A 14,367-nucleotide genomic window follows, 5' to 3' on the forward strand; every position below is an offset into this window, starting at 1 on the left:
TTTTTTCCCACAAGAGGTCGTCAGAGTATAGAATCTAATTTACAGCGCGTCAATTTGAGAGACCGCGATTATATGACAGAAACAATGTAGCCCATTCAGTGTGTGCAAAATGAAGCAGTCTATTCTGAAACTGAGTAGGCTAGCTTCAATGTTTTTGAGAGAAAATTGTTTATTGCAGCTGTCACTGATATTTTCAGTCCAACGTCCCCAAAATGGGATTCGTGTAGTCTATTTGGACATTGATATCATGTTTACATTTCCCTATCTGTAGCCGAAGGGAAAGGGTGTCTCGGTATGTTTTAGACATGCGGAAGTGTGTGCAAGCTATGACGCGTTGTTAAATGACAGGCGGTACAGTGCGTCTATATCTGCGCTAATAATATTAATTATGCCTCCGAAAGACCCGCTGCTCGGGGCCCTCAAAGGTAAGAACATACTGCAAATGGACACCGAGTGAATGGAAACATGCATATGGGGGTTATGTATTGTTCATGTGTAGATACACAGACAGGAATAGGCTGAGCGAGAGTATCAGCAGATATTTACTCAGCCTAGTGTAGCTCAATCATTAGACAGACGCTCCTACATAGGCGGCTCAGGTTACGCTCATGTGCCGCAGCAGGGACTATAGAATAAGTACATTCTTCTACCAGAAAATTGCCTCATAGTCTATCTTTTGTGAAGCATGTGTTATCTCTGAATGTTCGACATGTCATCATCTGTATGAAATATCTTGAAGGATCACTTTCCGATTTTACTATTGGAGCTGCATCTTTGATGCATTCATGCAGTTTCACTGCACCTTTCACCTCTATTTTATTCTATCACTCAACCACCTGACGCAATCTAGGGCTGGTGAAGCCTATCAGACACTATGCAAAACACAAATAGACAAAAGCAGGGCTGTTTCCAGGTTGCCAAGTAACTGGGTCCTCCTTGGCCATCAAGTGTGGAAGAGGTGCCCTCTGTCAGTCATCACCATACAGCAAAAGCAAAGACACCACCCACATATCTGCCATATTTTGTCCATGTATTGTGCATATATCACAAGCCTACAGTGTTGATTTCTAGTGTTGATTAAGGAGTTAAATGTTCACTCTGTTAGAGTGAAATTAACACTCAGTGGTCTAAAATAACCCCAGTGTTGGTGTCAATAACCAGAGATATTCCCATCCAATCCACACCCATCATTATCTGATTACCCTGTATGCTATGCAGGTAGATTTTTGGTGGGGATTGTTTTTAATACCTGTGTTTTTTGCATTGATTGATTCATCTTTATACTACACAAAATGACACAACGTACATTATTCTAAACTAATCCAATCAGTTAGTTCGATTTATTGCACTGTTACTGAACTGTTTGTTTCCCGGGTTAAATCTCTTTTACCAGAGTTCCTAACCCTGGTAGTCAATCTGAATGTAAGTGAATACAAATTCCAAAACGGAATTACACATCACTTTGCCAGCCAGCATAATGTGACTTGCAGGCCTGATGTGGCCTGTAATTTGTAAACCAGGATTGTCCCACCACCACTGTGTTAGGGCAACATGAGGCCATCAAAGTAAGGGCTTGTGATATATGTAATGTATTGTCATAAAGTTAAACCACAGAGGGGAAATGAACCAATCCTTTCTTTCTCTTGAGTACATCTTGACAAATCTTAGTATTTTAATGATAACATTCGCCTCATTTGGTGGAAGCCATAGGCCTTTAAAAGAAAATAATTAATAGGAAAATATGCAAAAATAGGAAATATGCAAATTAGGCATTACACCACATAGTGTTAAAACAACACCCAAAATCACTTACTGTAACAATGCTTTTGCATAACACTAGCAGGAGTTAACTCTAGATTAACACTAGTGTTGAACATAAATAACACTGTGAGTGTTAATTACCCCATAGTGTTACATTTGAGTAACAATGGCAAGTCTAATGCGGTGTTCATTTTTTACATTATAAAGTGTTGCATTAACACTCAAAATGTAACAGTATAATCAAAGTACTTTATAGACTCTGTAGAGTAGGACCATATGTTATCTGGGATGGTGTTAAAATGAACTCTTGAAGTATTGATTTAAAACGTCTAAATTGACTGTGTATGGTCTATTATTGTGTCTATGTCTGTCCATTATGATTAATGCATTGTTGCCTCAACGCCTGTGCACATACAGTATCTACCCAATGTGGCCCATGTAATGTGTGCGCACATATATTGCATTGTGTGTATATTTTTATCTCATCCAGTATGCATCCTGAACCTGCAGACAGAAGAGGGGACAGTGACAGATGTCAACCCTCACCTCTCCTCCTGCTGTGAACTACTGGAGCTCACCCTCAGGAAGGGCCTTCAACGTGAGTATTATAACAAAGCAAAGCCATACAGACAGGAGTACAGAACATTAGAGCCTGCCTACATTCTAACTAGTGTGTGTCTCCCTCAGAGCCAGTCCTTGGTCTAGTACACAGGGACTACTGGCAATGTTTTGAGCAACTCCTCCAACACGACAACTGCGGCAGGTAAACTACCTACAGCACATTTTTTGAGATTGTGTTCTAGAAAATAACATACAGTGACTACTAACCCCCCTGTTGTTGTCTTGGCTCCCTCACCTGTGTGTGTGTGTGTGTGTGTGTGTGTGTGTGTGTGTTCCTGTGCGTGTGTGTGTGTTCCTGTGCGTGTGTGTGTGTTCCTGCGCGTGTGTGTGTGTTCCTGCGCGTGTGTGTGTGTTCCTGCGCGTGTGTGTGTGTTCCTGTGCGTGTGTGTGTGTTCCTGTGCGTGTGTGTGTGTTCCTGTGCGTGTGTGTGTGTTCCTGTGTGTGTGTGTGTTCCTGTGTGTGTGTGTGTGTGTGTGTGTGTGTTCCTGTGCGTGTGTGTGTGTTCCTGTGCGTGTACTCTAGACTGAGTGCTGTGTCACTTGCGGTTGAACAGACCTTAGCCTGCAGGAAGCTGTTGTCAGCTCAGGGACGAGGACGCTACCTCCTTAGGCTAGCCCTCAGACGGAGGGTTCTAGAAGGAGTCATCAAACACCTGTTACACACACCCAAAGTACTAGAGGTCTGTTGTCTCTCACTCATATTGGCTCTAATACCTTGTTGTTACATTGTTGTAACATTACAATTTACATTTCTTTGATGTTCAGTAATTAAGCTATGTTCCAGTTATGTTTGAATAGGCAATCATATCATTGACTTGTTTTACTGGTTTCTATTTTCCAGTGGTACAACCCAGCTATTTCACTTCTTAGGAATGAGGAATTTGTGGGTGAGGCTTTTCTTCTCTTCCTGATTGTTTTGTTTTCACTGAATGTTTGGTGTTGGCATTGGCCTTTATATCAGGAAATCATTTTCATCACACCAGATCAAATAAAATCAAATTCTATTGGTCACATACACATGTTTAGCAGATGTTATTGCGGGTGTAGAGAAATGCTTGTGTTCCTAGCTCCAACAGTGCAGTAATATCTGACCATTCACAACAAAACACACACATCTAAAAGTAAAACAATGGAATAAAGAAATATATAAATATTAGGACGAGCAATGTTGGAGAGGCATTGACTAAAATACAGTAGAATAGAATACAGTATATACTGTACATATGAGTTGATTAAAGCAGTGTGTAAACATGATTAAAGTGACCAGTGTTCCATTATTAAAGTTCAACTTGTGAAGTGTCCAACAACACTCATGATGACTGAGTCAAATATCCTTCCTCTCTAAGAGCCTTTCATGTCCCTGCTCATGGTCCTCTCAGAAATGGAATTCAAACTGGACATGGAGGTACAAAATGTTTCCTTCCCTCTCCTGTTTGCCTGACTATGATGTGGTTGATGCACAGTGTCAGAAAGCACAAGGCAAGTCTCTGCTTAGACTGTTGGCCTAAAACTAAATGTTGCTAATACAAAGAGTTCTCAAAACATAGAATGTCACTGCTCACATCAGCAAAATGTCTGCCTTTTCACTTAAGAACTGCAGTTTTCTGGATGAGAGCTGGCTTCTACCGGTAAGATATTGAAATGAGCCCTGTACAATCTCAGATCTATGTATGACCTCCCTGCCTCATAGTTAGTCGGTGTATATTTTGCCTATTGAAGTGAGGACTATGTCTGTGTTTTCCAGGTGTGTGATATGTATGAGGCAGTACCCTGTCGTGAGCTAGGGATGGTGCTCAGGTAAGTGGCAGTGCTTGTATCCTTCCTCATAATACACAGTCACCTCTCTCTCTCTCTCTCTCTCTCTCTCACACACCTCTCTCTCTCACTCTCCCACCTCTCTCTCTCTCCAACCTCTCTCTCTCTCTCCCACCTCTCTCTCTCTCTCCCACCTCTCTCTCTCTCCCACCTCTCTCTCTCTCTCTCTTCCCCCAGGTATCTCAGTGGCCGTGTCTTTGTCCTGAAACTGTTGCCAGGTAGCCAGGCTCAGGTGGACAAGTGTGTACATCCAGGTGACATCATTGATGAGATCAACGGAGTCTCCTTACGGAATGCCTGCAATGGACAGGTAAGGAGACCTTTACAAAGAAAATGGCTCCAGCCCTAATCTAACACACCTGCTTTTTAGTCAGCTGCTCCTCAGGACCATGCAAAATCATCCGACAAGGTATAAAAAATAATTAGTCAAGCAGTTAATTTCAAACACAGATTCAACCACAGAGACCAGCGCAAAGAAGGGCACAAATTGGTAAATGGTTAAAAAATTAAATCAAAAAGATATTGAATATCCCTTTGTTTATGGCAAAATTATTAATTACACATTGGATGGTGTATCAATACACAGTCACTACAAAGATACGGGCATCCTTCCTAACTCAGTTGCCGGAGGGGAAAGAAACCGCTCAGGGATTTCACCATGAGGCCAATGGTGACTTTAAAACAGTTAGAGTTTAATTGCTGTGAGGAAACTGATGATGGATCAACAACATTGTAGTTACTCCACAATACTAACTTAAATGACAGAATGAAAAGAAGAAAGCCTGTACAGAACACAAATATTCCATAAAAATATTCCAAAACATGCATCCTGTTTGCAATAAGGCACTAAAGTAAAACTGCAGAAAAATGTGGCAAAGAAATTACCTTTATGTCCTGAATACAAAACTTTCTGTTTGGGGCAAATCCACACAACACATCACTGAGTACTACTATTCATATTTTCAAGCATGGTGGTGGCTGCATCATGTTATGGATATGCTTTTCATCGGCAAGGACTAGGGAGTTTTTTAGAATAAAAAGAAACAGAATAATGCTAAACACAGGCAAAATCCTAAAGGTAAACCTTTCAGCGGGACAATAACCTAAAATACAAGGCCAAATATACACTGGAGTTGCTTACCAAGACAACATTGAATGTTCCTGAGTGGCTTAGTTACAGTTTTGACTTAAATCAGCTTGAAAATCTATGGCAAGACTTGAAAATGGCTGTATAGCAATAACCATCAACCAACTTGACAGAGCTTGAAGAATTAAAAAATATCAATGTGCAAATATTGCACAATCCAGGTGTGCAAAGCTCTTAGAGACTTAGCCAGAAATACATTTTTTTTTTATAACAAATGTTCAAATTTTTCTTCTTTGACATTACAGAGTATTTTGTGTGAATTGATGACAAAAAAATTACAATTAAATCCATTTAAATCCCACCTTGTAACCAACAAAATGTGTGAATACTTTCTGAAGGCACTACAGTACAGTATATGGGGCTATTTTTCTTCCACTGTTCCTGGGGAACTTTGAAGAAAGTTGAAGCTCATTTACTGCATTTCTATACAATTTAAAAACCCTAGAATGCTATTTGGAGAACAACAAAAACAAGCAAATTATCACATTGGTTATCACATACTGTATACATATACAGTTGAAGTCGGAAGTTTACATTCACAATTCCTGACATTTAATCCTAGTAAAAAAATCCCTGTTTTAGGTCAGTTAGGATGACCACTTTATTTTAAGAATGTGAAATGTCAGAATAATAGTAGAGAGGATGATTTATTTCAGCTTTTATTTCTTTCATCACATTCCCAGTGGGTCAGAAGTTTACATACACTCAATTAGTATTTGGTAGCATTGCCTTTAAATTGTTTAACTTGGGTCAAACATTTCGGTTAGCCTTCCACAAGCTTCCCACAATAAGTTGGGTGAATTTTGGCCCGTTGTAAACTGAGTCAGGTTTGTAGGCCTCATTGCTCACACACACTTTTTCAGTTCTGCCCACAAATTTGCTATATGATTGAGGTCAGGGCTTTGTGGCCAATCCAATACCTTGACTTTGTTGTACTTAAGCCATTTTGCCACAACTTTGGAAGTATGCTTGGGTTCATTCTCCATTTGGAAGACCCATTTGAAACCAAGCTTTAACTTCCTGACTGATGACTTGAGATGTTACTTCAATATATCCACATAATTTTCCTTCCTCGTGATGTCATCTATTTTGTGAAGTGCAAGTTTTATGACTCCGACCTAAGTGTATGTAAACCTCCGACTGCAACTGTATATATATACTGTACCAGTCAAAGGTTTGGACAGACCTACTCATTTTTCTTTATTTTTACTTTTTAGTGAAGACATCAAAACTGTGAAATAACATATATGGAATCATATAGTAACCACAAAAGTGTTAAAAAAATTAAAATATATTTTTTATTCGGGATTCTTCAAATTAGCCTGCCTTTGCTTTGATGACAACTTTGAACACTCTTGCCATTCTCTCAACCAGCTTCACCTGGAATGCTTTTCCAACAGTCTTGAAGGAGTTCCCACACATGCTCAGCACTTGTTGGCTGCTTTTCCTTCACTTTGCGGTTCAACTCATCCCAAACCATCTCAATTGGGTTGAGGTCGGGTGATTGTGGAGGCCAGGTCATCTGATGCAGCACTCCATCACTCTCCTTCTTGGTCAAATAGCCCTTACACAGCCTGGAGGTGTGTTTTGGGTCATTGTCCTGTTGAAAAACAAAAGATAGTCCCACTAAGCACAAACCAGATGGGATGGCGTATTGCTGCAGAATGCTATGATAGCCATGCTGGTTAAGTGTGCCTTGAATTCTAAATAAATCACAGACAGTGTCACCAGCAAAGTATCCCCACACCATCACACCTCCTCCATGCTTCACTGCTGGATCCACACATGCAGAGATAATCTGTTCACCTATTCTGCGTCTCACAAAGACACAGCGGTTGGAACCAAACATATAACATTTGGACTTATCAGACCAAAGGTCAGATTTCCACCGGTCCACCGGTGTTTCATGGCCCAAGCAAGTCTCTTCTTATTGGTTTCCTTTAGTAGTGGTTTCTTTGCAGCAATTCGACCATGAAGGCCTGATTCACGCAGTCTCCTCTGAACAGTTGATGTTGAGATGTGTCTGTTACTTGAACTCTGTGAAGCATTTATTTGGGTTGCATTTTCTGAGGCTGGTAACTCTAATGAACTTATCCTCTGCAACAGAGGTTACTCTGGGTCTTCCTTTCCTGTGGCGGTCCTCATGAGAGCCAGTTTCATCATAGCGCTTGATGGTTTTTGCGACTGCACTTTAAGAAACTTTCAAAGTTCTTGACATTTTCCGAATTGACTGACCTTCATGTCTGAAAGTAATGATAGACCGTAGTTTCTTTTTACTTATTTGAGTTGTTCTTGCCATAATATAGACTTGGTCTTTTACCAAATAGGGCTATCTTCTGTATACCACCCTACCTTCTCACAACACAATTGATTGGCTCAAACGCATTAAGAAGGAAATCTATTCTACAAATAATCTTTTAACAAGTCACACCTGTTAATTGAAATGCATTCCAGGTGACTACCTCATGAAGCTGGTTGAGAGAATGCCAAGAGTGTGCAAAGCTGTAATCAATGCAAAGGGTGGTTACTTTGAAGAATCTCAAATATAAAATATATTTTGATTTGTTTAACACTTTTTTGGTTATTACATGATTCAACGTGTTATTCATAGTTTTGATGTCTTTACTATTATTCTACAAGATAGAAAATAGTACAAATATAGAAAAACCCTTGAATGACTAGGTGTGTCCAATCTTATGATTGGTGCTGTATACAGCCACACCTTAATCAAACAATATATTTTTTTAATATGCTGTACAAGGCGTTTTTCTGTTTGAATATTTAATTGAGACATTGTGCTTTTGTGTGTTTGTGTTCTCAGGCAGGTGTGGTCCTCTCCGGGCTTAAGGGGCATCCCCTGTCCCTGCGTGTGTTACGGTGGTGTGTGCAGGACGGGGGTGTATATCGCCCCATCATCAAACTCCTAAGAGCTCTCAGAGAAGAGAACCCCGCCCTGCAGCTAGGCCCTTCCCCTTCCTCCCAAGAACCCACCAATCAGGGCCAGAGGCCCACACCCTCTCAGTGCCTCAAAGAGGGAAGGCAAGTCTGAGCGATTGTTGTTGCGGTAATGCATCTGTTATTGGTTTGCAGCCTAATAATAAGAAAGCAATTTGGTGTTATTACCAATGATGTATATAAACCCTGGATTGCTATGTATTGGACAATGAGAGGCTTTGAAGCCACCGGTCGGCAATATTGGCACTCCCCAGAAGAAGCAGTCCTCCATAGGAATGAATGGAATTCTACAGAATTTCAATGAAATGTTTCAAGGACAAAATTACATGTATTTAGTATTTTTTGTGGGGACAGTAACATTAGTACTTTCTGCAAATGTTACTTTAAGGAAAAAAGTATTTTTTCATGTTTTTATTCTTAGCTCACATAATATAATTAATTAAATGTGCATTAATTTGTAATAGAATAAATGTAACGAAAACAAACATAGACATTAATAAATGCATTTCTATAGCTTCCAAAATATTTTTTGCAACAGTGGGGGAGTTCCAAGATGGAGGTGCGATGTCGTCAGCAGTGGCTGTTAGTCATCTAATGAAAATGTACATTATTGGGTACTATCATTTTGCTTATACCGATCCTATCCATTCAGATCTACAGTGTTCAGGTTGTAGGGCTATTTGTAGTTTCACACTGAAATCTGTTTCTAATCTCTTATATTAAAATGGTACACAGGCATGTTTACCTAATCTGAGGCACTAAACCCCTCTCCCCCCACAGAATTGTGTACATTGTGCAGTTCTTGGGAAAGACAAACATTGGAATGGTAGATATTTGAACATTATAATTACATGTTGGTGTGTATTGTCTTAATGCTTCGCTGTTTGAGATTTTTATTTCGTACTATTTGCACATCAATTGTGGTTTGTTGTGTACTTGTGGTTATTGTGTGTGACTGTGTTTATGTTTTATATATTTTCTTGACAGTATGGAGGCAAGGAGGTGCTTCAAAATGGAATCCCCCTGGTCATACAGCAAAACCAGCCCAGCATGGTACTGACAAATAGAGACATGCTGACCTGACTAGAGTTTGTTGTAATCTGACTACTAACATATCCTCTCACTTTCCCAACAGGAAGTACTTTTAGACCTTAAGGAAACCCACTTGATCTGCACGGAGAAATCCAATATGACAGTGAGTAACTGGAACATGTCACACGTTGGCAAAACAGGTGTTTTCCAGCAGATCAAAATTATTATATAGAGTTGTTGGTTGAAATTCACACAATTTTCCCCCTTGTGTGTTATGTTTAGGAGTTGTTCCAGCATCATTATCCAGAGATCTCATGTGTAGGGCGGTTTGGCCAGCCAGACTATACCATCTTTGCCTTCTGCGTAGTGTGAGTATGAGTTTTTTTTTAAACGATCAGCCATTATATATATATATATCAGAGAATAGTCCCAGGCCTTCTCACCATTGCAGATATTCCAATATTTACAAACGTTACAACCTTAAGACATTTTAACATAGTTTGTGCAAAAGCACACACACTTGAGTTATTCATTGTACAGTAGACCAAATAACGGGACAGGAAGAGTAGCAGCATCCTATTTTCCTGTCGCTCACACCTCCCCATCTATAAAAATGCCCGTAACCAGATTTAGGATCAGTTTACACTATCCCCATCCTAACAATAACATTCAGGAGGGGAAATAGAGAACAGTTCTTAGACCAGCATCTGCAACCTCATTGAATTTCTAAAGCGCGCCTCTGGAGAAAACTATTAACAGCAGCGATAAAGCATCTTGAGCTGCTACAGCACCTTTGCCTGAGAGCAGATGTCAGAATGTGTAATTGGCTCCACTTTCAGAGAATCCCCAGAAACTCCTCAGTCAACAGGATTCTGCTGCGTGGTGCTTAGAGCCAGTGCGGTCAAAGAATGTGAGGAGATCGTCAACCGAATCGGTGAGTATAATTGAAGATAATTAAAATCTCTGGTATGAGCAGTTCCTGTTGTGGGATGCCATCAATACCATAAACATTTGAAATATTGGGATAGTCTTTCAATTCAAATCCCATTCCAAAATCAGATTTTTTTCCCAATTCCACAGCTATTGGTTTCAAGCACACGGAGTGGTTCGTATGAAAAGAAATCCCTTGACAACTGGATATGTGCCAAACATCAAAATGTTGTGGTAATTGAATAAACACGTGCTTTGAAAAATTAAAGTGTGAACACCAAATGTAAAAGCCCCTAGTGGCTGGAGACATTCTCAGAACAAGAACCACAAACACATGAGCATTTATTCATAAAGACATTTAATAGAAAGACTACAATGTGACAACGCTTCCATAAATAGTATTAAATGTAGCTGCCAAGGTTTTATATGTTGGGAAAATAACATGTAAAAAGCAGTTCAGAATATACAGGGGGGCTTTGTCGTGCTCCTGGCCATCCTAGACAGTGTCAAGAGGTAAATCCCGACACCACTGTGTAGTGAGGTGTTGTGCAAGACATGCTGACAGACAAAGGGTGGAAATTGATGAAGGACCCAGACCATTCCTTCCCCTGGCAGCTGAGAAGAATTCAGACATCTTGAATCCCCCCCCCCCCCCCCACAAGCAAGAGCTCCAACCTCATCTGGAGCCTATACTATCCACCAGGATCCAAAATGAGACAGTTAACATTTGAAGAGGGCATCTGACTGTACAGTCAATACAGTCATGTAATACACTATCCTCTACTCAATGTAAAAACAAGCCTCATTTGCAATTGAAGCAGATATTCCTAAATTCCTCTGTCCTCACATTGGCCAGATCTGAATTGAGGTTTGTGGAATGACCCATCTCTTATCATTCTAAAATACGAAAAAAAGAAAAAAAACTGGAAATAAAAATAAAACATTAAATTGTTAAGTAAGATAAATAGGATTATGTCTGGAGCAGGCAGTTGAATGCCATTTAAGCTCGCTCTCCCCTTATCCTCCGGGCCAGCTGGATGTCTTTGGGCATGATGGTGACACGCTTGGCGTGGATGGCACACAGGTTGGTGTCCTCGAACAGACCCACCAGGTATGCTTCGCTGGCCTCCTGTTGTTGAGAAGAAAAGTTGGAAATCACAAAATATGGGAATAATAAAATAAATCTTTCCAGTGTGCCCTGTCCAATAGCCCTCATACTATTAGTGTGATAGCAGCAGTCCGCATGGATCTTACCTGAAGAGCTCCAATGGCAGCACTCTGGAAACGCAGGTCTGTCTTGAAGTCCTGGGCGATTTCTCTCACCAGGCGCTGGAAGGGCAGCTTGCGGATCAGCAGCTCTGTTGACTTCTGGTAACGACGGATCTCACGCAGAGCCACGGTCCCTGGCCTGGGGAATAAAAACAGTGGTTAATTAGATATTAATCCTAAAATGTGTGAAACTAGAACTGTTACTGACATATCTGCAGGTTAAATCTAGACAAAGTAAACAAAATAATGTTGGAAAACCGGTTGAACTGCTCCCAGTACCTGTAACGATGGGGTTTCTTTACTCCTCCGGTGGATGGCGCGCTTTTCCTGGCTGCCTTTGTAGCGAGCTGCTTCCTTGGCGCCTTTCCTCCGGTGGACTTGCGGGCGGTCTGCTTGGTACGAGCCATCTTACTAGAACATTTAAATAACGGCGATTATGGTCCGTCTGGGATTTGAAGAGGGCAATACGGATTTGAAATAGCTTTTCAAAACGAGGCACAACATCTAAGAGCTTGGGCTATATGCTGCAAGTTAAGTTGCCTCAAACCAACAGCTCAAATGTTGCAGCTGAAAACGCTTAAAATTGTTCGTCACCTTTGCTAGGTAGTGACGATTGTTGCTAAGCTTGCAACAATTGAGCAACATTGTAACAATCGTTAATTTGAATTCTCCCCCGCCCCTAGGTACCGCTCGGAGAAGAGTCTTGGTCCCAGCAGCGCGCTTGATTATGAACAAACCTCCCCGCCTTAACTTGTTGCCTCCAACATTTCGTATTTTTGCACTGCGTACCTTTGTTCGTTTGAGCGGGCAAACGCTATAGCTAGGTGTAAAACACACGTCAAGAACGTTTTGCTATCAATTTAACGAATCATTGTGGGTATGACGCCAGCAAGACGCAAACACTTACTGTAGAAAAGAGAAGGTTAAAAACGTAAAGCTACAACACTGATCGAATACTAACCAACCAAGCGCATTAGCACCATGGCTAACGTTAACGTTGCTATATGGCATGTTGCTAGCTAACGTTCATTAAAACTCACGCGCCTGCTTGAATCGAAAGTCACATTCGAGAAAATGCAATAAACCAATTAATTAACGTAATTTACCTACAGTACTGTAGACAACCAAGTATGCTTAGCCTCCAGCCATCTCAGATCCTATTGTTCCATATTGAAGACCGTCAACTTCAAATATTTGTGATTGGTAAAACGAAAACTACCAAAAGCGCAAAAGTTACTTACCGATTGGTAACTGCTGGATTATTCCAAAACTGAACGTAATTAAAGTGACTCCGTTTCCTCCAGACACACACACCACGAATAACGATAACTGGGGAAGTGAGTCAAACGTTATATTTCCCCATGACGTCAACTAACCATTTATAAATCCGGTTGGTTGAGAACTAGAAACTCGTGAGACCATTGGTTTAAACTCCATCAAAACGTCTCTCTCATTGGTTAACAAAGTCACCCTCCCATTGGTTGTTGTCTGTCCTCTGTAGCCAATCAGCAGCCGGGACATTATGGGAAACTACTTTGGTTTAAAATATTGCCATTTCAATTTTCTTTTTTACAAAATGGGATTCATAACATGTCTCAACATGTTCTAACAATTCTGTGCAATTTGAAGCACATCACTATAGCTCTTGATCATGTCTCTCAGTTCCATTAAATGACACATAAGAGTCATTAAACAAAGACTTCTTTAGTCGGGGGGGAGTTTTGTTAAGATCCCAGGGGTTCGGTCTAAACATTAACATCCATCGCTTGCGGTATGGTTTTGGAAGCATAAGGACCTTATCTTTCATATCAGCGAGAAAGAACAATGAAAACATGTTAGGTTAAATTGATATACACCTTGATAGGGTTAAGGCGTCCACATGCTTCACAGCCGAAATAGTTCGGTAGAGTTCGTGCATATATTATGAGCACGTTTTTGAATTGTGTGATTTTTTTTTGAGGGGCTGTTCGGGCAAACCGCATTTTTCTGGAGGCAAACTGAAGTTCGGATCCTGGAGATTGGTCAACAGTAGCTATTCTTCAATAGAGCCACACAGTGGAGGTGTCAAAATACCCATAAAACCTAGCGGTCAAACAGGGAAATGGTTCCAATTTTATATTTTGTATTAATATCAAATCAATACATAAAGCACATGAGGGAACACAAGCATACATAGATTACAACTAATAGACAATCGAGCTAGGGGGTACAATATCACATTACAATTACACAAGGACCTTAAGGGACATGCATATACTTACAATTCTAACAGCTTTTTTGTTAGTAGAGCATTTAACTGTCTTAAAATACAGTTCAATTTCTTTTTGTAGGGTACGAAAATGTGGTTTTCTGTTTGTAAATGTACATTTGTGTATATGAAATTTGGCCAAAAGAATAATGAAATTAATTACATAAAAATGATTCCACTTATTTCTATTGTATGTAAAGAATCCAAACAGTACATCTCTCCACAATAGTGTAAAATCTTCATAAATGTGTTCAATTATAAAACCTACTGATGTCTTGCCACAGTTTTCTTACATGCATACAATGCCAAAAAAAGATGCACAACTGTTTCTGGGTGGTCATTACAAAAGGAGCAATTTGAGTTGATGTTTTCCTTAAACTTCTTCATATAGTGGTTGGCAGGATAATATTTATGAATAATTTTAAAGGAAACTTCCTTAATTTTGTTATCAAGTAGGTATGTGTGTGGCAACATCCAAACTTTTTTCCAACAGATATTATCAATAAATCCATTCCAATAAGGCATGACATAAGGTATAGATAGATACAACATCCTGCTGAAACAAGGATCGTATCGCTCTGTTGTTGAAT

At 40.1% G+C, this 14,367-nt stretch overlaps 2 protein-coding genes across 3 annotated transcripts; one reads left to right on the forward strand and one right to left on the reverse strand.

Annotated features, from left to right (window-relative positions):
* Positions 1-54: 54 nt before the first annotated feature.
* On the forward strand, positions 55-11,174 carry si:ch211-250n8.1. The gene is made up of 16 exons (XM_036955708.1): positions 55-425; positions 2,252-2,359; positions 2,449-2,524; positions 2,905-3,061; positions 3,223-3,268; positions 3,728-3,786; positions 3,974-4,009; positions 4,126-4,178; positions 4,374-4,506; positions 8,165-8,382; positions 9,079-9,124; positions 9,286-9,351; positions 9,434-9,493; positions 9,613-9,698; positions 10,170-10,264; positions 10,411-11,174. The coding sequence occupies exons 1-16, from the start codon at positions 389-391 to the stop codon at positions 10,443-10,445; spliced, it is 1,311 nt and encodes a 436-aa protein (XP_036811603.1). The 5' UTR covers positions 55-388; the 3' UTR covers positions 10,446-11,174.
* LOC110498913 (histone H3.3A) lies at positions 10,602-12,925 on the reverse strand. 2 transcript variants are annotated; one of them, XM_021575616.2, is made up of 4 exons: positions 12,771-12,925; positions 11,809-11,940; positions 11,515-11,668; positions 10,602-11,389 (listed from the first exon to the last, which is right to left on the reverse strand). In XM_021575616.2, the coding sequence occupies exons 2-4, from the start codon at positions 11,934-11,936 to the stop codon at positions 11,261-11,263; spliced, it is 411 nt and encodes a 136-aa protein (XP_021431291.1). In that variant the 5' UTR covers positions 11,937-11,940; positions 12,771-12,925; the 3' UTR covers positions 10,602-11,260. The 2 variants fall into 2 exon arrangements, with proteins under 2 accessions (XP_021431291.1, XP_021431292.1); XM_021575617.2 differs by having other exon boundaries at positions 11,809-11,974; positions 12,771-12,906.
* Between the last annotated feature and the right edge of the window lie 1,442 nt (positions 12,926-14,367).

The sequence above is a fragment of the Oncorhynchus mykiss genome, chromosome 20 (assembly GCF_013265735.2).
Source record: "Oncorhynchus mykiss isolate Arlee chromosome 20, USDA_OmykA_1.1, whole genome shotgun sequence".
Classification (NCBI taxonomy): Eukaryota; Metazoa; Chordata; class Actinopteri; order Salmoniformes; family Salmonidae; genus Oncorhynchus; species Oncorhynchus mykiss.

What these genes read in the sequence shown, in the direction of transcription:
- si:ch211-250n8.1 (XM_036955708.1), top strand. Translation starts at nt 389, where the DNA reads ATGCCTCCGAAAGACCCGCTGCTCGGGGCCCTCAAAG. An exon ending in CCTCAGGAAGGGCCTTCAAC is followed by an intron (nt 2,360 to 2,448) that starts GTGAGTATTATA and finishes TGTCTCCCTCAG; the next exon opens with AGCCAGTCCTTGGTCTAGTA. An exon ending in GGAGATCGTCAACCGAATCG is followed by an intron (nt 10,265 to 10,410) that starts GTGAGTATAATT and finishes CCAATTCCACAG; the next exon opens with CTATTGGTTTCAAGCACACG.
- LOC110498913 (XM_021575616.2), bottom strand. Translation starts at nt 11,936, where the DNA reads ATGGCTCGTACCAAGCAGACCGCCCGCAAGTCCACCGGAGGAAAGGCG. An exon ending in AAGAAACCCCATCGTTACAG is followed by an intron (nt 11,669 to 11,808) that starts GTACTGGGAGCA and finishes TTTATTCCCCAG; the next exon opens with GCCAGGGACCGTGGCTCTGC. An exon ending in CTGCCATTGGAGCTCTTCAG is followed by an intron (nt 11,390 to 11,514) that starts GTAAGATCCATG and finishes TCTCAACAACAG; the next exon opens with GAGGCCAGCGAAGCATACCT.